At 49.0% G+C, this 24,319-nt stretch overlaps 1 protein-coding gene across 1 annotated transcript in view; it reads left to right on the top strand.

Annotated features, from left to right (window-relative positions):
- TBC1D22A (TBC1 domain family member 22A) overlaps positions 1-24,319 on the top strand; it is a 273,044-nt gene that overhangs the window by 71,239 nt on the left and 177,486 nt on the right. Inside the window, exons 5-7 of the mRNA XM_074326597.2 lie at positions 15,003-15,073; positions 20,096-20,224; positions 22,142-22,204. Coding sequence (XP_074182698.1) covers positions 15,003-15,073; positions 20,096-20,224; positions 22,142-22,204 — 263 coding nt within the window. The remainder of the gene's footprint in view (positions 1-15,002; positions 15,074-20,095; positions 20,225-22,141; positions 22,205-24,319) is intronic.

Below are 24,319 nucleotides of genomic sequence, written 5' to 3'. Positions count from 1 at the left end.
CAAAACACTCGCTGTGCCTGGGAGCCTCTGGTTGGGGTGCAGACAGACCTGAGACCGGATAGAGCCTGTGGTGGCATGAATGGACACATCCCGAGAAGGAGGGGGTGATTGCTTTGGTGTGCGAAGTGGCGTGGGGCTGGCTGGGAGGCCGGCAGGGTCCCTGGGGTCAGGTTCCTGCGTCAGCAGAGGACTGCTGAGCAGACACCAAGTATGGGTGGCGTTTCAGCTGTGGCAGGAGGAAGCAGACCTGGCCGTGCCATGTGGCGTGTGGGTCAGCAGGGGTGTGTGTGGTCAGTTTTGGACTGTCCCTGGGTCTTTCTGTCGCTGCCTCTGAGCCTGCCTTCTGTCATTTACATGTGAGACGATGTGCAGGGGTTGCGGGAGTGTGTTGCTTTGCTTTGTAATTACATCGCATGCTTATCTCAGATTAATTGAGCTTATCACTGACGAGACTGTCCTCAGCCTTTCTGTGGGTGTATCCAGCTTCTTGTCCGCTTTTCCCCAGCCACGTGTGACATCTACGATGTGTTTGCTGGCTATCAGAGCCACAGAGAGTGGGCAGAAGGCGTCCCTCGGGACAGCTGGGAGACAGTGCGTCTTTTCTGCTCTTTCTTTAAGGGACTTACTTCTGCAGAATGATGGGCGCCGAGCTGGTGTGAGCAGGTGTGGGAAGGACAGCGACCCGGAAGGGTCCTAAACAAACCCACAGTCACGGCCAAACACTCTTAGGGGCCGCAGTGTGGCTGCCTCTGTTGACATTTAATCATTGTGGCATCGGAAGGACTGTACTTGCTGACTCTTTGTTACTGACTTTGTTAAGAAATGGAGTAACCTGCTGCCTGGTATTAGCATGAGCAAACGCTGCTGACCTGAGAACGGGGGGCGGAGCTAAGTCCAGTTGTGCATACCCATATTCTGGGGGGGGGGGGCAAAAAATGCACACAAGTGGACACTTTGGTCACCGTTGCGCAAGCAATAGTTTGCTGTAATCAGAAGTGTCTGGACGCTGATGGTAACCACCTTGAGCACCTCTTGTAATTGCAGACGTCAAACGTGACTTTTATTCGTCTCTGTTATTGGTATATATTGAGTAGTACAATTTCAGTACAGTTTTCCTTTCTTAAAATGTGTATACATTCTTTTGGTACCCTCTGTATATATGAGGTGTGATCACAAAATACGGAACCTTTCTGTTAGATCACAAAATACAGTGAATGCTGCTGCCGAGTGCCATCCAATGGAAAGGCAGGACCTTCATTACGAGAAGCCATGTGTCGAACCTTATTAACAGTGTGTGACAAGTTTCAACTTGTTCAGTGTAGTCAGTTGGGTGTGAGCTACGGTTGAGAGAAGGTGTGTTTTAAAGTGTAAATCATCCTTCATCATGACAATGCTCTGTCACACATCATTTCTGGTACAGCAATTTCTGTCAAATAAAAACATTACGGTGTGTCCTCATCCACCGTATTCCCTGGATCTGGCACCGTGCGACTCTGGCTCTTCCCAGAGTCAAAGTGACAGGACAGCTCAACTAAAGACACTCACAAAAGAGGATTCTAGAACTGCTTCAGAAAGTGGCAAGAATGATGGGATAAGTGTGCTCAAAGTGGGGGGGGGAGCATTTTGAGGGGGTTAATGGCAGTATGTCATTTACTGTAATAAGTTTTATTTAAACATTCACCATATGTTTGATCACATGTCATATATATGTGTATATTTAAATGCAGAAACTGTAGGAGGCTGAGGGTCTGTCTTCAGTGTGTCCTACTACAAAGCAAAGAAGCAAACCCGAAGCTTCTAATTTGTTTGAAAGGATTTAGATTTTTAACACGAAGCAGCAGCAGCCTTTCCTTTGATTAAATGCCATGCGACACTGGCTGTGGGATCAATGGCATTGGAGGGAGACAGTGTAGTTGGGCCTTGTGAAGTGACTGACAGGTGACTGGGCTTTCCTGGGGGGGGGGGGGGCTAAGGACATGCACGTTAGGTGGTCTTTGCTTTTCCTTGCTGCTGCCTCTGAAATTCCAGTGTTCCTGTAAACATTTTGGCTATATCTTTTGATTTCCTGTTACCCTGTTTCCCTGAAAATAAGACCTAGCTGGACAATCAGCTCTAATGCATCTTTTGGAGCAAAAATTAATATAAGACCGGGTCTTATTTTACTATAATGTAAGACCGGGTCTTATCTAATATAATATAAGACTGGGTCTTATATTAATTTTTGCTCCAAAAGATGCATTAGAGCTCATTGTCCAGCTAGGTCTTATTTTCGGGGAAAACACGGTAGTAACAAATGGATATAACTCTGATAGAGTCAGTTCCCTATTATTAGACATTTAGATCATATCTTTTCGAAATATGTAAATAATGCTTCGATGACCATTTTTATGCATAATTGGTCTGCATTTTGGATTATTTCTTTGGGATGGATTCCCAGACATGAAATGACTGGCTCCGAGGGTGTGAGCATTTTTCCGTGAGGCTGGGATGTGAGCAGGAGGCGGCTCTCCCCACGACACCTAGTCATAGAATCACCTGCAGCCCTGCCTGCTTGGTGGTGGTGGAAGCGTTGCCTGAGTTCCCGTGGGCCCGGGACACACGCACGTTCCGTCGGCGTCACTGGACCATGGCGTCCTCTGAGCGGGCATGGCGTGCCTTCCGCCAGTCTGCAGGCCCTCAGCAGTTACAAAACCCAGCAACACAACCAGTTCTGCCGGCCTCTGGCAGGTTAGTGTCATGGAGGTTGGGGTTCGCTGGGAGGACTCTCATGGCTCTTCCACCGTCCTGCCACCGGGGGGCACAGGGCCCCTTCCCTGTGCAGAGACGTTGAGCCCGCAGTTCTGATGCAAGACAGGCACGTCAACACCCGTCAGTACACTCCCTGCAACAGCCCCCTGCAGACCCACTGTCTTCCAGGGCCGTTGGGCTTCGAGATAAACAACCTTTAAGAAATACCGTAGCCTCTTTCACATCTGTCTGGAGATGTAATTCACAGACCATACAGTTTGCCCTTCAAGTGTACAACTCAGTGGTTTTTAGTGTGTTTGTAGAGTTGTGTAGCTATCGCTCCAGTGAAATTTAGAACTCAATAAGAAACCCTGTACCCACCAGCAGGCACCCCCATTTCACCAACCTCCTCCCCCCAACCCCAGGTGACCATGAGTGTCCTTTCTGCGTGTGTGGATTGGCCTCTCCTGGACATTTCGTAGGAACGGAATCACACAGTGTGCGGCCTTCAGAACCTGGTTCTTTCACTTGGCATCATGTTTCCACGGTTCACCCACATCGTGGCGTGTAGCCGTCAGCCTTTCCTTTGGCCATAAGCATTCCATTGCCTGGACAGCCCACACCTGACTTAGCCAGTCGTCAGTCGGCGGGCAGCGGGCTGTTCCTGCCGTTCGGCAGTTCTGAGGCAAGCTGCCACGCACGTCGTGCGCAGGTGTTTGTGTGGCTGTGTTCTCCTTTCCCCTGGGTAGACAGGTCCCTGGGAGTGGAATGCCGGGTCTCAGGGTGACTGTTCACCATTCTGAGGGGCTGCCAGGCAGTTTCCAGAGGGCCTGCAGCGCCTACCCTCCCCCCAGCAGTGGGGGAGGGTTCCCTTTTTTGCACGTTTTTTTATAGCCCTCCTTGTGGGGGTGATGTGGCATCTCACTGTGGTGGTTTCCCTGATGGCGAATGAGTTTGAGCATCTTTCAGGTGCTGATTGGCTGTTTATGTATCTTCAATGAAGAAATGCCTATTGGGATCCTTTGGCCCATTTTTAATGGGGTTATTTGTCTTTCTATTATTGATATCAGGACTCTTGACACTTATGCTGTCCGTTTCCTCAGGTGGTTGCCGTGAGGACCAGGCGGGAGGCAGGGACAGTGGGGCAGCCGGCTGTGGGCCGGGCAGCCTGCTTTCTCCCTGGGCATCAGCTGCAGCCCCAGCGGGCCGAGGGCCAGTTCCAGTTTGTGGTGAAGGAGTCCGGGGCAGGTGGGTCACTGGTGCCGATCCGGATAGATGCTGCCCCTGCTGGTTTGGGGCACAGAATTCTGCAGCAGGAGAACAGGTGGTGGAGAGGACGCTGAGCTGCCTTCACGGGGGCCTGGCCCAGGAGGGCTTCTTGGAAGAGGTGGCCTGGGACTTTCCCGATAGGAGGGCTGAGGAGAGGCAGGACAGCTTCTCCAGAGAAGAGTGGAGTTACTTTCCTGGCCTTGCTAACAGAGCGACTTACGTTTTAATAGGATTTGTTCTCCTACTATGAAGGAATTGGGTATGTTCACTGAGGTACATTCTGGGGCAAAAAAGGTAAAAGAAAAGAGGAAGAAAAAAGGATTCTGCTTGTGATCCAAGCAAAGTGTTGCCTTCTCACCATGTCTTCTCGCCAGTGGCTTCAGGGTTCTGTGTCTGAGCAGCTGAGCAGCGGGAGCCCCCAGCCCCCCACCCCATCCTTGTCAGAACCCTCAGGGTTGTGGAAGCCTGTGGCCTGGCTCCTGTCCTGGGGCCTCCTCAGCTGCTGAGCCGCTCCTGCTCTTCTGGTCAGGAGAAAGAGGGGAGGGACTGTGGCGATGCCAGGACACCATGCCCCCCGCCCCCCAGCCGCCCCCCTATGATTTCTATCCTGCCTGGGATTTAATCAGAGCCCCGCAAGTCCTGTTAAGTCATTTTATACAAAGTAAAGGCATCGCTGTCGTTCAGGAACCTCCCTGCCCCTGCCCGTGTGGCTCCGAGCTTTTCTCTTCCAGTGCCCCACCCGCGGCCCTGCCCCTCGCCCCTCCCGGGGCTGGGCTCTGATGCTCCTCAGGAAGGCCTTTCCCTCCCTCCTCCTCCTCCGTGCGTCTGTCTGGTGGACCTCCCCTCTCTTCAAGGTTCTGAGCAGCCTCCTCTGCGAGGCCTTTCCTGGCCTGGCGGCCTAGACTGTCCAGGTCTCTGGCCTCCCGTCCCTGAGCCCTGGCTGCCTCCCCTCCCCCCCTCCTGCTTCCTGCCCCCTGGTTCAGCACTGTGCCCCCAGACGAGTGTTTGTCCATTTCTGCCATTTCTGACTTTAAAGCGCATGCCTTTGTTGCCTGAAAGAAAAAATCCTTTCGATAAAAGAAACAGTTACAGCTGGGGAAGTTCTGTTGCAGAACTTTATTAATGATAACAATTGAGGGTCATGAGTGTAGAATCCCAGAGCTGTTCACAGAAGCTGCCAGGTGGCTGGGCATCCTTGCCTCTCCTCTCCTCTTGTAGCTAAGCAGAGGCCAGCTATTGGGAGCTGGGGGAGTGCCGGCTAGAAACATGAAGTTGTAATATAAGACGCGCGGGAAACTGTAATCTCCCGCCCCGCCCATCCTCACCCCTGCATTCCATCCCCAGAGGATGGCACTTTACCTCTTGGTAAAACAAAGCACCCTTCTGGTACTTTCCTTTCTATTTCTAAACACTGCATGCAAAGTCTACAGATTTTTACAGGTTAGCCGTATTTATTGCCTTTCTACTGCGTAAGTAGAGGGCTTAGCCCTCTTCTCGTGCCCCTCCCTCTTCTCCTTCCCCACCCTCTCAGTGTAGTTAACGTACAGTTTTTGGGAAATTGGGAAATTGGGATTTGTTGTTGTGCTTTTATGACTGCAAGTCTGGGTGTCCACTGAGTCAGGAGAACCTGCCTGTGTAACAGATTGATCCTGGGGGGTGGGTGGCTCCTGCCTGGGTGTGGGGGCCTAAGTGCCTCAGGCGCCTTGGCAGTGGGTGGCCTCCGCCTGTCAGCCACACCTGGCCCTTCTGGGGCGGGGCTTTGCCATCGATTGGCGGCTTTCCATTGGCTGCCCCTTTACAGGCGTGGGTTTAGCCTTCCTCCCTTCGCTTGCTAAGTCTGCTCCCTCTTCCTTCTGCCGTCGGTCCTTCAGATGTGTGTTATCATTTCTTGTTGGCTCTTGCCCTTGTTTGCGGCATTATTCCTTTGCTGTTGTGTTGATGAGGTCTAAGGTGGGGAGATAAATCTACTTGGTTTTAACTGGCGTCAAGGTGCCTCTCAAGCAGTAGCTCCCTGGGAACCTCCTGCTGTCCCCTTCTTCAGAGAAGAGACCACCTGTGTTCTGGTGACTGGCATCGGCTGGCATTGCCTGGCATCGCCTGGCACCTTCCTCAAATAGCACCCCTTCATGCATGCTTGCACTGCTCGGTTTCTCCCTCCCTCCCTAGGTGCCGACGAGCCCTGGAGGGCAGAAATGGGCCTAATTGTACCCTTCGAGGCTAGCTCAGCGCTTGGCCAGTGGTCAGCACTGACCCGTGTTCACTGACTGCAGAAATAAATGAGTGTGACAGATCAGAGCGGGGTGGTGTGTAAGTGGCTGGGCCCCCGGAGGCAGCTTACACAAAGGGGGTGCACAGTGAATGCCGGCCCCGTGGGGTGATTCCCGAGACCCTCCTGCACTGTGGCTGTTGGGAGTAAGAAACGTGCTCATCATGCAGACCTTCTCATGTCGACCAGCTTTTCATTTAGCTTCACACGGAAGCCTCGGTGATTGTAATGTACATGCTTTTCTTGATTTTGGTCAGTGTTTTCCCAGTTCATACTGCTGTAAAAGTTTTAACAAATCAGAATTAAAACCAGTTCAAAAGAGAGGGAGTGTTGGGAAAAAACAAACTTCAATTATGGGTTGATTTGTGTGTTATTCCTAGCTTTTTAGAAATAAAAGATGCTTATAATTATGACTTCTTTGCATAAACCATTCTGTGACAGTCTAAATGTGACATTTTACAACCAATTAGGATGAACAGGTCCCAGTTGCCTTACGGCTTGGTTCCCAGAGTGTGCTGACTAAGTACGTCAGTCAGCAGAACAGAATCATGTTCTCGCATTTGGATAATGTGTCACAGTTTACAGCTGCCTCCCCATGTATTATCTCTTTGTTCCTGGTGAAAATTCTATGACTTAAGCAAGGCAGGTATTTTTGTTTGTTCCACATTTCAGGGCAGGAAATGAGCTCCAGAGTGATGAAGGGAACTGTGCAAACCCACGCAGCTGTCGTTGGCTGTGCTGGGCTTCGAGCCCCATTCAGCGTGTGTCCCTCTATGCCGTGTGTCCTCTCTGCATCCTTTGGTCATGGAGCATCTTCTTGGGCAGTTCCCCACGTGGGCATTTTATTGAGAAGTACAGAATTCACAGTGCAGATTGAACACAAAATTGTGGTATTGTTTTCATGACAGTGTTTCAGTTACTTTTCAGAAAGCACACCCACTGTCGTAGAAGGAAGAAATGTTACTTATTCCTCATTTACTGCTTATTAAATTTTTTCTCATATTTTAACTCTCTCTCTTAGCGGACCAGTGATTTTGTAGTCTGATTTCAAGAAATACAGGGACAGAAAGCTGAAAGGAAAGCCAAACACAAGCTTCAAACAAAAGACTCAGGCAGCTGAAACAAAAGGGTGGGAAAAGAGGTGCCATGCAAGCACTAATCAAAAGAAAACTCATTGCTTATAATAATGTCAGAAAAAAATCAACACCAAGACAAAGAATTATATTAGAGACAAAGAGGGATGTTCATAATGATAAAAGTTTCTGTTCATTTAGTAGATAATATCTTTCCTAAATGTGTGTGCATCTAATAATACAGGTTCATAATGCAGAAATGTCAGAAATAAAGAGAGAAACAGACAAATTCACAATCAGGGGCAGAAATTTGAACACCCCTCCCTGAATGATTGATAGGATATGTAAATTTCAAAATCAGCAAAGATGTGACAGGTACGCAGAGCACTGTCAGCCGTCTGGATCTCAGGGATCTACAGGACACCACGTCCGCCTCCTGAAGAACTCGGAACATTCACCCGCAGACCATCGCTCTGCCAACCTAAGTCGTAATAAATAACCAAGGATTGAACTAACACCAAGTTCTTCTGACCAAATGCTATAAAGTAGAAATCAGTCTAACAAAAAGATACCCAGAAATCCTCAAATATTTGGAAGTTTATCATACTTATAAATAACTCATGAATCAAAGAACTCACAAGGACAATTAGAAAAATGTTTTGAACTGAACGATAATGACAGCCCATCAGAATTTGTGTGATGTGACTGAAGCAGTATCTGGAGGGAAATTTGTACCTTTGAGTCCCTGTCTTAGAAAGAATAAAGGCTTCAAATCAGTGACCAAAGATTCCATTTTAAGAAGCTAGGAAAAGAGGAGGAAGTTAAAACTAAGTAAAAGAAGGGAAATAAAATAAGGACGGAAATCAATAAACTGGAAACTGGAGGCAAGAATCAAGAAAATCTAAAATTAGTTCCTTGAAAAAATCAATAAAAACTTCTGGTAGACTGGTTATTGGAGAGAAGGAGAAGACACTAATAACCATGATCAGAAATGAATGAGGAGACATCACTACAGATTCTACAGACATTAAAGATAATAAAGGAATATTGTTTACTACTTCGTGCCAATAAATCAAGAACTTAAATGAAATGGACATGTTCCTTGAAAGACAGGACCTAATAAAACGGATACGAGAGGAAACAGAAAGCTTGAACATCCCTGTATGAATTTGAAAAATAAATTTGTAATAAAAAAACCTTCACACAAGGAAAGTGTCAGGATGGCTTTGTTAGTGTATTCTGTCAAACATTTACAGAAGGAATAATAGCAGTTCTTCTCCAAAAGTTCTTTCAGAAAAGAGGGGAGGTGAAAACAGTCGCCAGCTCGTTTTGTTAAGGCAACATAACCCTGACACCAAAAACCTTACAAAGGTACTGCGAGAAAAAAGAAATGAGAGACCAATCTCTCTGATGAATACAGATAAGAAATTCTTTAAAAATATGTTAGTAAGTTGACTTTTGCTTCGCCCCGTGAAGGATGAACTGCTAAAGGAATTGCTCTCCTGTTGGAAACAATTAGAAAATAGACCAAGTATATGAACAGCTGCTTTCGGGGTTGGACTGCAGGCATTGCAAGACTGCGGCCCTGAGAGAAGGGAAGTAAATGGGGTGGGCGTTACCTTTGCTCCCACTTACAGTTGGAGGCGGTATCCAGGCAGCAGCATGGGGAGGGGGACCCTGAACTTAACCAGGCAGTCTTGCTGCGTTGAGGAGTCTGGAAAAGGGGCTTGGTGGGGCCACAACAGAATGTGTGGAGTGCTGGGGAGGAGAGCACCCCAGAAACAGAGCCCCATGTGTCTGCAGAGGGGCCTGTCCAGTCCTCGGGGCAGTGCTGATGTGTTCACGAGGGAGGTGAAATTCCACGAGGCAGGGAAAGACTCCCCAGAAAGCAGCAAGCTGAACGGTTCCCAGAGCTCACACAGGCGGTAGGACTTGCTGGCCATCGCGGCAGAAACCGGGAACCAGAAGGAAGGCACTCCTTCCAATAGCTGAACTGGGGGAAAGTGTGTGCTCAGGGTCCAGGCGCTGGAGGACGTGCACCCCGCAGGGACCTAGCGCAGGAGGAAGCTCCAGAGGCTGCCGGTGCTGAAGATACCTGAGCCCCCACGCCAGCCTGGGCCTGAGCGCCGGAGAAGCAGCGCCGGCAGGAGCCTGGTGCACGAGGCATGTGAGAAAACCCCTCTCTTCTGTACCGTCCCCCCTTCACTCATGCCAGCTGGCCAAGGAGAAATGTTTACAAGACCCCATACCATCTTCACAGAGGCAATAAATGGATAACCAGCACATCTTGCATTCAGTACAAATGTAAAGAGACATGCAAAAAACAGAAAAATATGACCTAGAATCAGAAGCAAAATCCACCATTGGGAACAGACTGCGGATCAATAATAAAATTGTGAACAGCCTAATAAAAAGGTGAGTGAAAGACTTCCACATAAATGCCATAAAGGGTCTAGAAATGGCCAGAAGCACAGGAAAATCTGTCCAGCAGCTCAACATCGTTAGTGCAGAACTGCTGATGACAGTCATCGTGGAGGCCACTTAGCACCTGCTGGGATGGCGGACAGGAAGGGGTTTGAACCAGGACACGGGCCAGTGGGAACTGGCAGACTTTGCAGGTGGGAAGTTTAAATGGTTCGGCCGTTTTATAGATGTGAACACGTGTCTACTCTAGGACCCAACCTTCCGCTCCTTCACATTTGTCCAGTGGAAGTGAAAACCGTGCCTGTGAGACGTGCAGCCCTAAGAATACGCAGAGCAGCCTTTTCACAGTCCTGGGAGCTTGTGAATAACCCAGTCTGTGGGCAGGTGACTGTGGGAACAAGTTGTGACATATCCAGAGAACAGAGTATTTTTTTCTGCTTGTAAAGAATGAAATACTAGTCCATGCAGCAGGTGTGACTCTGACATACATAGTTTGAGCAAAAGAAGTAGCATACCATGGGGTACATCCTGTGGGTGCCCTTTCTGTGAGTTTTAAGAACAGGCAGAGCTAATCTGTGACCATCTCAGAAAGGGGTTAACTCAGGGTAGGGGCAGAGGATTACTAGAAAGGGGGATTGACGTGCTCTGTCTCCTTGGGGGAGGCTACAGTCACTCTTTTGTTGTATGTAAATTGTATTTTAATTAAATATGAGGTCCCCTCCCCCCAGGGATCAATAAAAGCCTCCGCTAAAGGGGAGAAAAGAGGACAGAACTGAGCGTTCTTCTCTCCAGCACTTTCCACCAAGTTGTAAGACACTGTTAGGACAGATAGGAAGCAGAATTGTGGACTCTGACCTCCAGGGACTTATAAACAACCCCTCGGAGTGAGACCAGTGCTGGGCGCAGCCTGAAGGGGGCTCGTAGGTGGGTGGCTCCAGGGTTGCTGGCACTCAGAGGAGAGAAGCGAGGGAGCTCGGGGTTCTCAGCAGGGCCTCATAGCCCTGGGAGAGGCAGAGCTGGGCTGGAGGGTGGGTGGATTTGAAGAGTCAGAGGTGAAATGGCACCAGAACTTTGTAGCTGTGTGGAACGCTGTCGGGTGCACGGGAAACGTACTGTTGGGGAGCCCACGCTGAACCCCTCCCCGAGTGGCTGTGCTCCCAGGTCCTGTGTGCCTGCACTGATGCTCCTGGGTCCCCACACTGTTCTGTATTGTTCCCTTGTCACTTCCTAACGTGGATACATTTATTCCACGCCCACCCAGAAAGGTACCCATTCTTTTCTACAGCAGTTTATGTTCCAGTGTACGGCTCCACTGGCCGTGTTTTCAGTCTTCTCCCTAGTCATGCCACTTGGATTGTTCGCAGGTTTTTGTTACCAGGAGAGTACTCAGATGAACTCCCTTGTGTACCTGTGTAAATACCCCCAGAGAATAGGTTTCTTCAAGTGAAGTTGCTGCTCAGACGTTACACACCTCCCAAATTCGATCAACAAAAAGGTTATGTCAATATACACCCTGACCAGCCTGTGGGAGCGCGGCTGCCTCCCAGAACTCATCTATGTGGGTGTCATGCATTTAAAACTAGACCCAATTTGTGGCAGATTTCTTGTTTCAGTTTGTAGTTCTTTGATCACCATTGAGGTTATGTGTCCGTTTTTATATGTTTGTTAGCCATTTCTATATCCTCCTCTGAATTTTCTACTTTTCTGTAAATTGATCTCTCTCGCTTTTGTATATGCTCTTTATATATTAGTAATGGTAACGTTCTTATATGTTGCATGTATTTTTCAAGTCCGTAATTTGTTTTTTTTTAACATTAGTGTCTTTCACCATACAGTTAATTCAAATTTTTATATAGTTAATTTGTGAATCTTATTTATAATTTCTGAGATTTGTGTCTTGCTTAGAAGTCCTTTCTCTTTTCTGAAAATAGCAAAACATTCTCCTGTATTTTCCTGTAGTAATTTTTATTTCCTTTATACATACACGTGTACGCACGTACATGCACACAATGTAAATCCTTGGCTCTTTAATCATCAGGAAATACACTTTCGTACGGCAAGACACACAGTCTAATTTCCTTTGGTAAAAATAGAAACCATATTGTTTGGACATCGCTGTCTGATGGGCCCCTGGATTTGAAACGCCCCTTTCATCATGACCAAACACAGGTTTGATCTGAGCCATTCCTTCTGTTTCTTCATCTCTCTGCCTTTGTCTTGTTCTTAGAACCCCCGAGTCTTCGTGGCTGTAGCCCTGTTACATGTTTTCTTATCCATTAGTGCAGGTCCCTTCGCATTATTCTTTCTGACAATGTTACTGGCTGTTGTTGCTCTCCCTGAAGAGCATAGGGTCCGCTTAAACCATGTCTCAACACAGACAGCATCCCGTTGGGACTTGGGTCGGCTTGCATGGCACGGGAGGTTTTTTAAGTGACAGTTGACAGCATTATAATTTTGAGTCTTAGATCCAGGAATATATCGTTTCAGTCTTCTTGGTTTTGTACCCTAGATGTCTCCTTGGTCATCGTTCTTCTTTAGCTGTCACCGTCCTGCCTGGCACCTCCATCACCTCCAAAATGGGCTTTGGCAGTGGCCCATTAAGTGGTCTTCTCGTGACCACTCGGCCCTCTGGTCAGGGCGTTGCCTCCGCTGCTCCCTGGGCTCGAAAAGTCCCCTTGTCCTGTCTTCACTCAATCAAGTTCTCCTCAGCTGTGGGTCTTACCGCAACCGGCATTTCCTCACGGAAACCGTCACAGCTAAGTAAAATGCCCCATGTGTACAAGCTTAGTGCACTCTTTACCTGCTGTCATTTTTCCCTTTGCTGTATCCCTGGAGTAGACGTGAGTTCTCTGAGCATGTGGCCTGTGCGATGGTCACTTTTGTGACTCTCTTGCCACCAGCCAGGTGCCTGGCCACAGCGCGTGCTCCTTAAATATGTACTTGTTAACCGCTGTGGGCTTGGTGTTCTCCTGTTTCTTTGTATCTTTAGGTAAAGTCTTATAGTTTTCTTCCTGTTATTATCCATTGCCTGTGAAACATACGCCTATAACGTTTCTATTTATTTTTTTGCTGGTAGAGGAAAGCTGTTGATTTTTGAACGTTCTTGTATTTGGCCATCTTGCCGACTCAGAACCGTGGTGTTGGCCGTGTGGCGGTTCTGCCTGCCTCTCTTTGTTAGCTTCCCCCCGAGGCTGGTCGGGTGCCAGATGGCTGCAGCAGGCCCCAGCCTCGCATCTGACCCCAGCGCCTTTCAGAGCAAGCAGGACGGGATTGCCTCTAGATTTCCCAAGACCACGGAGGTCTTTCTCAGAAGCCCTCAGCCAACCGGCTCTCTTCTTAGTGGCTCAAGTAGGGTCCCAGGCCGGCCCATTGCCTAATCAGTCACTGGTGAGGACGGGGCTTAGCTCTATACCAACCAATCAGGCCCACCTTTGGAGTGGGGTGGGTGGGTTCAGCTTCCTCTGGGCTGACTGACACCTCTCCCTTTCGGGGATGCTGCAGGGAGGTGTGCACAACCCGAATTCTGCTAGAAAGGTGGAAGGGGCCAGTGGGCCCTGGTGGCAGTCTCCTCCCAGTGTCAGTAGAGTGGCCCTGTGGCTTTCCCATCAACCCAACTCAACACCTCACTCAAGTTACAGGAGCCCTGATTTGGAACCGTACTTTGATTCCTGGGGTCAGTCCTACTTGTGTGCGCTGTTCTTTGAATATCTGGTTCTGATTTAGTCTGCCAGGGTTTTACTTTGGACCTTTTCGTTTGTATTCATAAGTGAGATTTGTCTGTGTTACAAAACCCTTTTCAATAACGGGGTAATAGGGTGGCCAAACCCTGGGATATGGAGGTCATTTAATTCCTGTGTCGTCTAACCTCTGTGGGACAGTCTCATCCACACGATAGCATCACAGCCCTCATTAATGGAAGCAGTTTGGAACACCAAATAAGATACATATGAGAGCGCCTTTTAAACATTACAGCTTACACAAAGTCAGAACTTTGTCTCAGACTGCATATTCCAGGTAGCATTTTGGTGAGTTTCTTCCTTGAGGAGAAAGGTTCAGAGACCGTTAACAGCTGAGATTTCGCTCAACTTCATAAACAGTCATCAGAGGGTACTGGGAACAGGCTCGGTAAATATCACGTTATGATGTTCAGATATGAAGTTCCTGCTTTTCATAATGTCTTAGGGTCTGGGGAAGATTGGATATTTCCTGAGGTTGCTGCAAAATGCACGTTATTGCGGGAGTTGTTGCCCAATTATTCTCTACTTACGTTACTTAGACTTTAGTAATTGGAAAAAGATTAGATGTCAGGACGTTGTATTTCGTTGATTATGTTACCAAAGTTGCCTCTTTAATCATTTCCTTTATCCCTGGTATTAATCATTAGCTCCGAGACGTTAGGAGACGAACCTAATGGTAGATTCGTAACTTAAAGGAAAAAAATAATTGTTTCGGTTTCAGAGGGATTGACTGCGTGTTGATATATCCACAAATTGAAATGTCTCTTGTAGCCATTCGGGGCATGTGAGACGCGGAAGGTCAGACAGAATTCAGGGGCCCATTTTCTTCCCATCTGCTGGGGGGCTCTGGACTTGGCTCCCTGTGTCCCTCAGCAGCCCTGCCCTCTGCGACCTTCTCACCTGTAGGTATCTAGGCAGCAGGGACTTGTGTTGGTCTGTTTGACAGCTTTGTTGGCCTTTGTATGTATAATACGGTCACCCCTTAATCAGTGCTGCATGCGTACAAGCTTATCTCACGACACAGTTTCTTTCAAAACCAGTCCTGAGAAGATCACCTCATACAGGTGTTCTTAAACAGTAATGGTGAGAGTAAGACGAACGGAGGAAGGGAGGGAGAAAGAAACCCTCATTAAGGTGTGAAGTTGGGTAAAATGCCTTTGGGGGAGAGAGAGAGATGGGGGAGGAGAGTGGGACTGAAGGAAGGAGGGGTGGCAGGCCACCTGCCTCCCCTGGTACTCTGTGTCCCAGGGTGGTGCTAGGGACACCTGGGGTGCCCTTAGCAAACAGGTGCTCCCTGAGATTTAAGTGTAAACAGGCAACACTTAGCATGGTGTGAACAGATGGTAGCTGCTCTCGGGTATTGACAAAGTCAGTACCCGAGATTTTTATCATTGAGGTTCATCCTGGATTCACATGTGGGGCTCACTGCCCCTGATAATTCTGGCCAAAGTCCGGGGGCAGTTGGCTGACGGTAAACCGTTTTCCTTGTCTCTTTTTTGCCAACAGAAGAGTTGCGGAAGTTGAGCTGGTCCGGAATCCCAAAGCCAGTCCGTCCCATTACGTGGAAGCTCCTCTCAGTAAGTCTCACCCGCATGGGCCTGCTCGTCTGCACCCTTTCTCCTGTGAGGAGAAGTCCCTGTCGTCTGGCCACGTGTGTGCCTGTCTTGTTTTGTGATAACGAGCCTCAGCCTGCGCTAAGCTGACGTTTCCCATCGCCATCCTTTGCTTAATTTCAGGCCTGGTTTGACAAGGCTGGCAGAAAATGAAGATAAGCAATCATTTATGACAGCTGTATTTTTCTCTAATTATTTTATTATTTAAAAAAAATAAAATCTTTGTAACGTTTTGAAACACGGGATATAGAAAGGCACCAGCTGGAAGATTATTTCAACTCTGGGAATCAGTGACAAGGAGAGATGTTTGACCATTTTTTTTTTAATATTAGTAATGATGTTAGGGAGAAAAATGGATGTTAGAAGTAGTTTGTGTTTCTGTGATGAAGGCTGGAGTCCTGGCTTCTCAACCCGTCACACTCAACTAGCTACCGGTCTGGGAGCCCTATGGAGAATGCCGGGTGGTGGTGGGCACCAGCAACTGTCATGTACTCAGCTGGGGCTTAATACTGGGCGTGAACATGGCCCTGCCAAACTCTCAGGGGGCTTCACAGACAGCTTTCTTCTCTTTGCCTTTTACAATTATTTTTGAAGCCAAGTCAATAGGGAACTCTGTTTGCTCTAGATTGGGTCTGACTTTCTGTATTTAAACGACTCTTTCTTGCTAACAAGTCTCAATAAACTTGCAGCCTAGTACCTCGGAATCCTAGATGGAGATCACCTCTGGACAGTGAATTATTTATGATTAAACAGTCTTTTGCAATTAAAATGAGACCTGTTGCAACTGCTTATATTTTAGTTTGGCTTTTTAAGTGTTCATATTCAGTTTTCCAGATGTCCTCTAAGGTAGGTCCCAAGCGTTTCCCAGTGATTTGGAGGAAGGTTCTGTGGAAGTACCCTCAGGACCCTTCACTGCAGTTCTGTGTCTGCCGAGGGCGGCCAGCACCTGGGTGGCACGCTTTACAGGAGTGATTTTGTGCCGTGCTGTTTCCTCTGTCCCCGTCTCTGCGGGTCCTGGTTAAGGTCCCGTGCTCTGCCGAAGAGTACTGTTCTTCACTGACGAGGACGACGTGCTGCTTTAATGATGAGAAACTTGGTTCTTGTCACTTACGGAGAACTGACATATGCGCCAGCTTGGGACACACCATTAAACTCCAGTAATGCTATTTAACATTTAAAATCCATGCAAACACAGCAGTAACTTTTCAAAAATGAGCGCTGTAGAAAATAATTTTTTGGGCTCTTTTTTTAAATAACGATTTCAGAAACATCGAACAAACACTAGTTACACATTTAACATTTATGCTAGTGAAGAGAATGGTTAAAAATGAGACATGACACTCCGGTACCATGGTTTTTCTTTCCACTTATTGAGGTAGTTTTGCACGGGAAGCTAGTGGGAGGGAGCGATTTGATGTGTGTGTCACCGGGACAGTTTTGATATAAGTATATTCATGCATTGTTTTACATTCATGATTAGTGTTTTTATAGCATGCTAATACAGCAATTAAGTTTTCTGTAGTTCTGTCATTTAAAATTCATTGCATACTTGAATATATCTCATTTGCATAATATCCAGTCTTGCTTAATTATCTGAAGGCCTCAACTTGCACACGTGTTGTTCCTTTAGGATGGGGTGTCAGGAGGATGTTTTCTCGTCTGTGTTCCTGTTATGACATACTTCCCTTTTAGAATTTCCGTTTTGGTAAATTAAGTTAAAGTATGGGAAATAGGGAGAATTTCCGAATACTTGCTTATGTTCACTCAGAATCCTTTGGTACCAATGCATGTGACCCATGTAAGGCTGTCCACCCCACTCTTGGCACGCACCCCTGGGTGGCCCCACTGCTCCGGAAGGAAGGCCCAGGCTGCTCTCCCCGCCCCCCCGCACCCCTCGTCTCACAGGCCATGCCTGGTGCCCACCTGCAACGCTGCCCTACGTCCCCCATGCTGCTGTATGGCCTTCCTCCTCTGCGTTGCTCTGTCTCTCCCTCTCCACCTCGCATCTTCTCCACCATCAAAACCCAACCCAACCCAGAGCGGTATGCTAACCAGTACTTAGTTTTCACAGGTTTGCTCAGCCGTCTCCCTCCCTGGACCCCCAGGGCAGTGCCCCTCCTGGGGTGTGGGTGTCATGCCTTCACTGGACAAGTACTCGTGGGGTGTCTGCTGGGTGCTGACCAGTACTCTGCGCCCTTGGGACATAGCTGCGAACAAAGGGGCCCAGTGGGAGGGGCGACCAGGACACTTAGTAAGTTTCATAGTATCGTAGAAGGTGACAAGTGCTGCAGAAAAACCTTTGGCCAAGGGAGAAGTTGCTGTTTTAAGAAAGTGTCAGGGTGGTGACATTTGAGGAGGGGAGGAAGGTGGCCATACAGGTGTCTGGGGGACATGCGTTCCAGTTTCCTTCCTTCTCTGAAGAGAAGAGGGGTGTTTTGATTGCAGCGCTGTGTGCCTTTGGGGTGTGCCAAGCAGACTGCCTACCACAGAGCTGAGCTCTAGTGGTGGGGAGGGTGAGCAGCAGTGACAGTAGTGTCACTTGGGTCCTGACCCCGCTGAGAAAGCCAGGTTGTGGGGGTGAGGCACTAAGAGAGGGTCCACCCTTGGGAATACTAGCCTTGTCACTTGCCAGGAAAGAGAGGCCGTGGGGACAACTGTTGCAGCTTTCCTCAGAAGTAGGGACTCTGTGTGGCTGGTGTGGGGACCGCTCCGGTGCATGTGCCCCTTTCCAACCTGTTGTAAGTGAGTGAGTGTGCTTTAGTGCAGGCGTTCCTCGTGGGGCCTCCCCTGTCCGTGAGCATGGAGGGCGGTGAGCCTGTGGCAGGGCTGCTGCGTTGTAAGTTGTTGCCCCTCCGGGCAGGGTTGCTTGGAAATAAGGCATCAAGAACCTTAAATACAAGCGTGATCAGAAGATACAGTGAACGCTGCTGCCGAGTGCCAGCCAATGGGAAGGCAGGATCTTCAACACAGGAAGCGGCACGTGGAGCCTCAGTAACAGTGTGTGACAAGTTTCAACTTGTTCAGTGCAGTCAGTCAGGTGTGAGCTACGGTTGAGAGAAGGTGTGTTTTAAAGTGTGCTGTAAATCATCCTCCATCATGACAATGCTCCGTGTCACACATCGTTCTGGTACGGCAATTTCTGTCAAATAAAAACATTACGGTGTGTCCTCATCCACCTTATTCACTGGATCTGGCACCGTGCGACTTCTGGCTCTTCCCCAAAGTCAAAATGTTTCAGGACATCGAGGCAGCCATGACAGCACAACTAAAGACACTTACGAAAGAGAACTTCCAGAGCTGCTTCAGAGAGTGGCAAGAACAATGGGATAAGTGTGTTCGAAGTGAGGGGGAGTATTTTGAGGGGGATTAAGTGTGTCTTTTACCGTAATAATTTTTTTAAATGTAAGCAATCACTGTATCTTTTGATCACACCTTGTATATCCAGTATGCCTTGGAGCTCACAATTCACTTGTAGGAATTTTGCCTCAGGGAAATACCAGCCATGTGCAGTGAATGCCATGTGGTTTAGAATCCTGGACTATTGGAAATCGTCCAAGTGCTCAGAAAAGGGCACCGGTTAAGTATAAACACACACAAGTATACACACACGTGAGGGAAGGCTGTGTGCCTGTGGGACCAGCGTTTTAGAGCAGGGCTTGGCGAACCTTTTCTGCAAAGGGCTGGATAGCAAATATTTTAGCGCACATTTTGGTGGGTCGTCTGGTCTGTTCGCAGGTACTCAGTGCAGCCACCGACGTGCATGGCAGCCACACACAATATGCAAATAGGCTGGCTGTGTTCCAACAAGATTATGTTTATGGAACGGGCCTGTGGTTGGCTGACCCTTCCAGTCAATACTTTATGACAGCAGGAATGTGTTCGTGATTTAAAAGTGAAATGTGTCAGCACAAGTGTTGGATAAAGGAAACTTTCTCAGAAAGGACATGAAAAGGACTAATCAGAAAAAATAAATAAATTGGGTTACATTAAATTTAGGAACTTCTCTTCAACAGAAGACATCTTCAGTGGGGAGCAGAGGCAGCCATGGGGCGGTGGGGGGAGGTGTTTACGCCAGGGCTCACGTGAGCTCTGTAACAAGGCCTGCGAATCAGGAAGGAAGAGGCGGACGAGCTAATAGGAAAGGACTATACTTGTGCTGGCACATCATAGGTGAGGACACACGGGGCATTGAATAGTTTCCTGGTAAATGCAGTTAAAACTACATTCTAATAGATACACCGAAAACCCACCAGAGTGGCTAAAATGAGAAAGTTCGACAGTACAGAGTGTTGACAAGATGGTAGAACAGCGGGCACTCTGATCCACTTCCAACGGGAGTGACGTGACTCTGGAATGTTCTTTAGCAGAGGACTACCAAAGGTCTGCACACCTAGTAGTTCCACTCCCAGGTGTGTCCTTACAGTGCTGCCATGTGCTATGAAAGGCAGCTACAAGATGTTTAGAGCCAAAACTGGTAATAGCTCAAACGTCTGTTAACAGAGTGGGTTTTATACATGGAAATATTATGCAACGATGAAATGCTACAACAGGAATGACTTTTTCCAGCATGACGTTGGGTTTAAGCAGACAGACAGCACACACACACACACACACACACACACACACACACACACACGTGTATTTGTTACATGACTGTAAGGACTTCCGGATTCTTCATGGTCGGAGGCATTTGGACACGAGCTGGTTTCAGGTCTCAGCTGTGCTTCAGCAGAGTGTGGAATCCCAGTCCGCCTCGTCCGGCCGCAAGGTTATCAGCTCAGAAGGCTGCAGCCCGATCCCAGGGCCTCTGTTCTGAGCCGGGGGGCTGGGGCTGCCGTGTGCTCAGCTCACTGACTGTCCTATGCCCGCTCATTTACCCTCCGCTCTGTGTCACTTAAGATGTGAGCCTTTGTTGCTTCAATCTTCCAGGGGAGACTGTGAATGAGCATTAACCACACGCACTCTTTGTGTTGTTTTCTCACCCAGGGTTACCTGCCTGCCAATGTTGACCGAAGACCGGCCACCCTCCAAAGAAAACAGAAAGAGTATTTCGCTTTCATTGAGCACTATTACGACTTTAGGAAAGATGAAGTCCACCAAGACACGTATAGACAGGTGGGACCTTTGTCTTCTGTGTGTGTTACTTGGCGTGTTTTAGCCGGGTGATGACTGGGAGGACGATGTGGTTACCCAGGGTGTCCCCGATTGGCTCACCGATCGGTGTGCTGAGAAACAGATGAGAACAGACAACTGAGTTATACTCATAGTGGCCGGAATTTGCGGTTGGAATAGCTCTTTGAGACCCTCCGAGTTCTCAGTGTCTGTCACGTGACAATTCAGGTGGCTGTGCTGCCTCTAAAAGAAGGTGCTTCTGCATCGGTCGCATGGCCTCACAATCCTGGAACACTTGTGTGGGTTTCCGGAGACATGTCCTGTCGACTGTGTCCTCTTGGAGACCCTGCCTCTGGGTGGAGGAGCTTTGCGGATTCTTCTGCCCCGTGGGCGCTGGCCGCGTCTCCCAGGCTGGCGCAGGTTGTCATAAAGGCCCAAGGCAGGCTCACCTGTGACTGATGGTCAGAGTTTCTGTAAGTCCAGTGGGGCCCTGGACAGCATCTCCCCTGCAGGCAGGGTTCACGGGAGGCTCTGGGGGAGACCAGCCCCTCGGGGGAGAAGGAAGACCGGCGGGGACCCGCTGCTGTCACTTCCCGGGCAGCCCCTCTGCCCCTGGCCCATACTTGTCCTCTGTCACAGCTGGGCGCTCTCGGGCCACAGGGCACTGCCGCCCAGTAACTCTGGGCGTCGGATTTGAGACAGATCACGTTTGCATTAGGTGAGGGAAATACTAGCTTACCTGGTGTATTTTTCCATGTCACTGCTTTTAGAGAACGGGTAAATTTGGTGTTGTTTTGAACACGTTTTGGATGTATTCTTGTTCAAGAAAAAGACTTCCAAAGGATGACGCTAGCTAGCATCCGTCTGAAAGATTCAGCAAGCTGTATTCTGTTGTGAATTTCTTACGGGAAAGTTAATTAAAAACGGGCTGTGTATATCTTTATTCAGTTGCTGTGATAGGTAATAAAAAGCTCCCTTGTTACTGTGGATTCCCCAAAGGTTCCTACATTCATGCAGCTGAGAGATGGAACCTGTGGCAGCTTCTGGTTGGCCAGCCTGCTGTGCTGCCTCTGGGAACTAGACCCTGGACCGTCCTGCCATCCATCCCACACTGTGTTAGGTCACGGGCGTTGGGGCCTCGGGCACCCTGGTCCCTTCCTGCCACCCACTCCTGGTGTTTGACTCACAAACTGCCCAGAGGCATGCAGCCCCGCCCTCCCACAGCCTTGGGAGGTGGGGAGGGCAGGGCGGTGTCCTCTGACCCCTTCCTCTTTGTCGTCTGTGCACTGTATTGCTGTGTTTGCTCTTTTGCTGAAGGTGTTCTGTCCAGAGCACACGGAGCGATCAGAGTGTAAGACTCATCCGGGTGTGCTCCCCGGTCTGGCGTTCTGCAGGCCGCCGGGCCTGCCCTACTCGTCCAGTCCTGTACATGGGAGGGGGGACCGGTGGTCTGGAGGGGCCCCGAGTGTCCAGTCCCCTGGATTTCCTCCTGATGATGGGGCGACGGCAGGGTGTGGTTATGATGCGTGCTGTTCTGTCCGTGCAGCAAACACGTGACAGGCAGCTCGTCTATAATTTGGGTTCTGCTGGTCTGGGGAGGGTCTGAGGCTGGAAACGAGTGTGTGCTAACTGCTGCAGATGGTGTTACCATGATGTTACCGGGAGCCCAGGGCACCCCGGGCCTCACCGTGCGCAGCCGCTGATTGGCTGGGAGGGGTCACGCAGGCCTGGCCTGCTAGCACTGGGGCCCCTTTGGGGTAGGACCTGCTCCCTGCCCCCGAGGAACGCTCCAAATGTGGGAGGTTAGTGTCTTCCTGAAACAGGTTTAGATCTGGAGCAAACCGGTCGCCGTTGCTAAGCTCTGACGCTAATGCCTGAAATGACATTTGTCACCTTTTGTCTCTTCCCCTCCACGTCCAGATCCACATAGACATCCCGCGAATGACTCCAGAGGCCTTACTACTTCAGCCCACGGTGACGGAGGTGAGAGCTGCACCGGACGGGCCTGCGGGGGCGGCTCCCTCCGTTGGGGGGTTGGCTGCCCGCTTCCCTAGCAAGATGGTTGGTGCAGTTGGGCTGTTTTGCCCACCAGCAGGGTTGGGGGCGGCCCTGTGGACACAACTGCCGACAGAAGTGGCTCATTGTTCTTAAAATATTCTTACTGTGTCATGATCCGCACAAAAGAATACAGGTGGTGCGTGTGTATGTGGAGGAAACACGACCCCACTACCCGTTTCTGGACTCAGAACCCCACGCAAGTGTGACCACCCGTCTGGGGCTGCGTGCTGTCCTCCTGCCTCTGGGAGCCCCTCCCTCCCTGGGAGCTGACCCCTGTCCTGACTGTATGTGGGATTCTTCACGACGCAAATGCATGTCCTGTGACACGGACAGGACCCCTCACGGAGTCTGGTCTGCATGACTCGTTTCTGCCTCTACATTGTTTCCTGACATTGAGCTAATCTGTGTGTCTAGCTGCATAATAGTCGGTTACTGAAATATTCCACACTTTCTGCAGCCTGTTTTCTGTTGGTGGGCGTTTGGGGGTTTCTGATGTTTTGTTGTGGGAACTGTGTGCCCTGGAACCTTCACGTGCATGTGCGCAGGTGCCCACAGGCCAGGCCTTCGAGGGTACTCTCGAACAAGGGAGGTTGCAGGGTGTGCACCCATGGACTTCTGTGACCACGTGCACACCTTCCCGCCCGTTGTACTAACTCAGTGCTCGCCTGGGAGTGTGCGAGGCCGGCCTGGCGCTTCGCGTCCTTGCCGGGCCTGGGTATCGCCAGCCTGTTCATTTTGCCTCTGGCGGGTATGCTTGTTGTGGTCCTGTGCCCGTTTCTCTGGTTACTGCTGGGCAAGCATCTCTTCTGTGTTCGTGGACTCCTGTGTCCGTCTTCTGGGAAATGCTTCGTCCTGTCTTTTGCCCATTTTTCGTTTGGGGTGTTGATCTAATTTTTATTGGTTATCTATCTATATGTTAGGGATTTTGACTTTTTGTCGGTTTGTATGTCGCAAATAGCTTCTCCCACGCCGTGGCTTGTGTCTCCCTTTCTTCTCGGTGATCAGAGCAGGGATGCAGTTTAACTGCCTCATCGGTAACCGGTCAGTCCCTGCACCACTGTGGACTCTGCCCTCGCTCGCGTTTGCAGTGTCACTTCCGGTTTTGTCATTGGCACGTTCGCATAGACCTTGTTTTGGTGCTGTCTGCCCCGTGTTCAGGCCTCATCGCTTGTTAATTCAGCCTGATAGTGAGTTAATATATACGGTGGGAGTGTTCACACCCCCACTAATTCCTCTCCAGAATCGATCGTGTGGTCTTAGACCTTCGCTCGCCCACACAAGGCTCAGTCAGATGGCCACCGTTTTGCTTTTGAAACCTGATTTATTATCATTGCGCGGAAGGAACCTGGAGACCCATTTGGGAGAACTGACATCTTTATGAAATTCAGTCATCACTTTCGTGAACATGCTGATTCCCTATTTTTAGGCCATTTTTAATGCCTTTCAATGAAGTTTTAAGATTTGTTCCGTAAAAGGTCTTGCATATATTTTATTAATTTCATTCTTAGTTATCATATATTTTGTTGTTATTATAAGTGGTATCTCTTTAAAGTTGAAATGTTTTTGTTTGAAACATTTGTTTTGCATCTTGATTGCCCCAGTAAATGCACTTTTAAACTTGGACGTCTCTTATCTGTGCAGTAAGTGTGTTAAAAAAAAGAAAAATCCAGGATTATTAAAGCAGAAGTACTTATCCGATACTTATTGATTGTATACCAGAAAAAGAGAAAATCAGTTTTCCACAGAAGTAGTCATTTTAAGATACTTCTCTTTGATTGTCCTTTTCAGTGCTTGTGCTTACTGTATCTGGAAAACAAGAGATAACCTCTTTTTTAGTTATTTTTTACATGGAAAATAGAGTCTGCCACAAGTCCTTTGGTTTATTTCTATACTTTTTCAACCACTTGACACATTCCTTGTAGAGCTGAGCTCACAGACCTCTCGCTTTCAGAGAGGGGGAGCCGTCACTGCCAGTGGGTGTCGGCTGGTCTGCTTACGTGGACGGCCGGGGACCGTGATTCCTTTGGTGCGAAGCGCCTC

This window comes from Rhinolophus sinicus, chromosome 1 (genome assembly GCF_057876585.1).
Source record: "Rhinolophus sinicus isolate RSI-liver-muscle chromosome 1, RSI-T2T, whole genome shotgun sequence".
Taxonomy (NCBI): Eukaryota; Metazoa; Chordata; class Mammalia; order Chiroptera; family Rhinolophidae; genus Rhinolophus; species Rhinolophus sinicus.
Note: the sequence above shows the minus strand (reverse complement) of the source record. Positions and strands in the feature narration are given on the sequence as shown.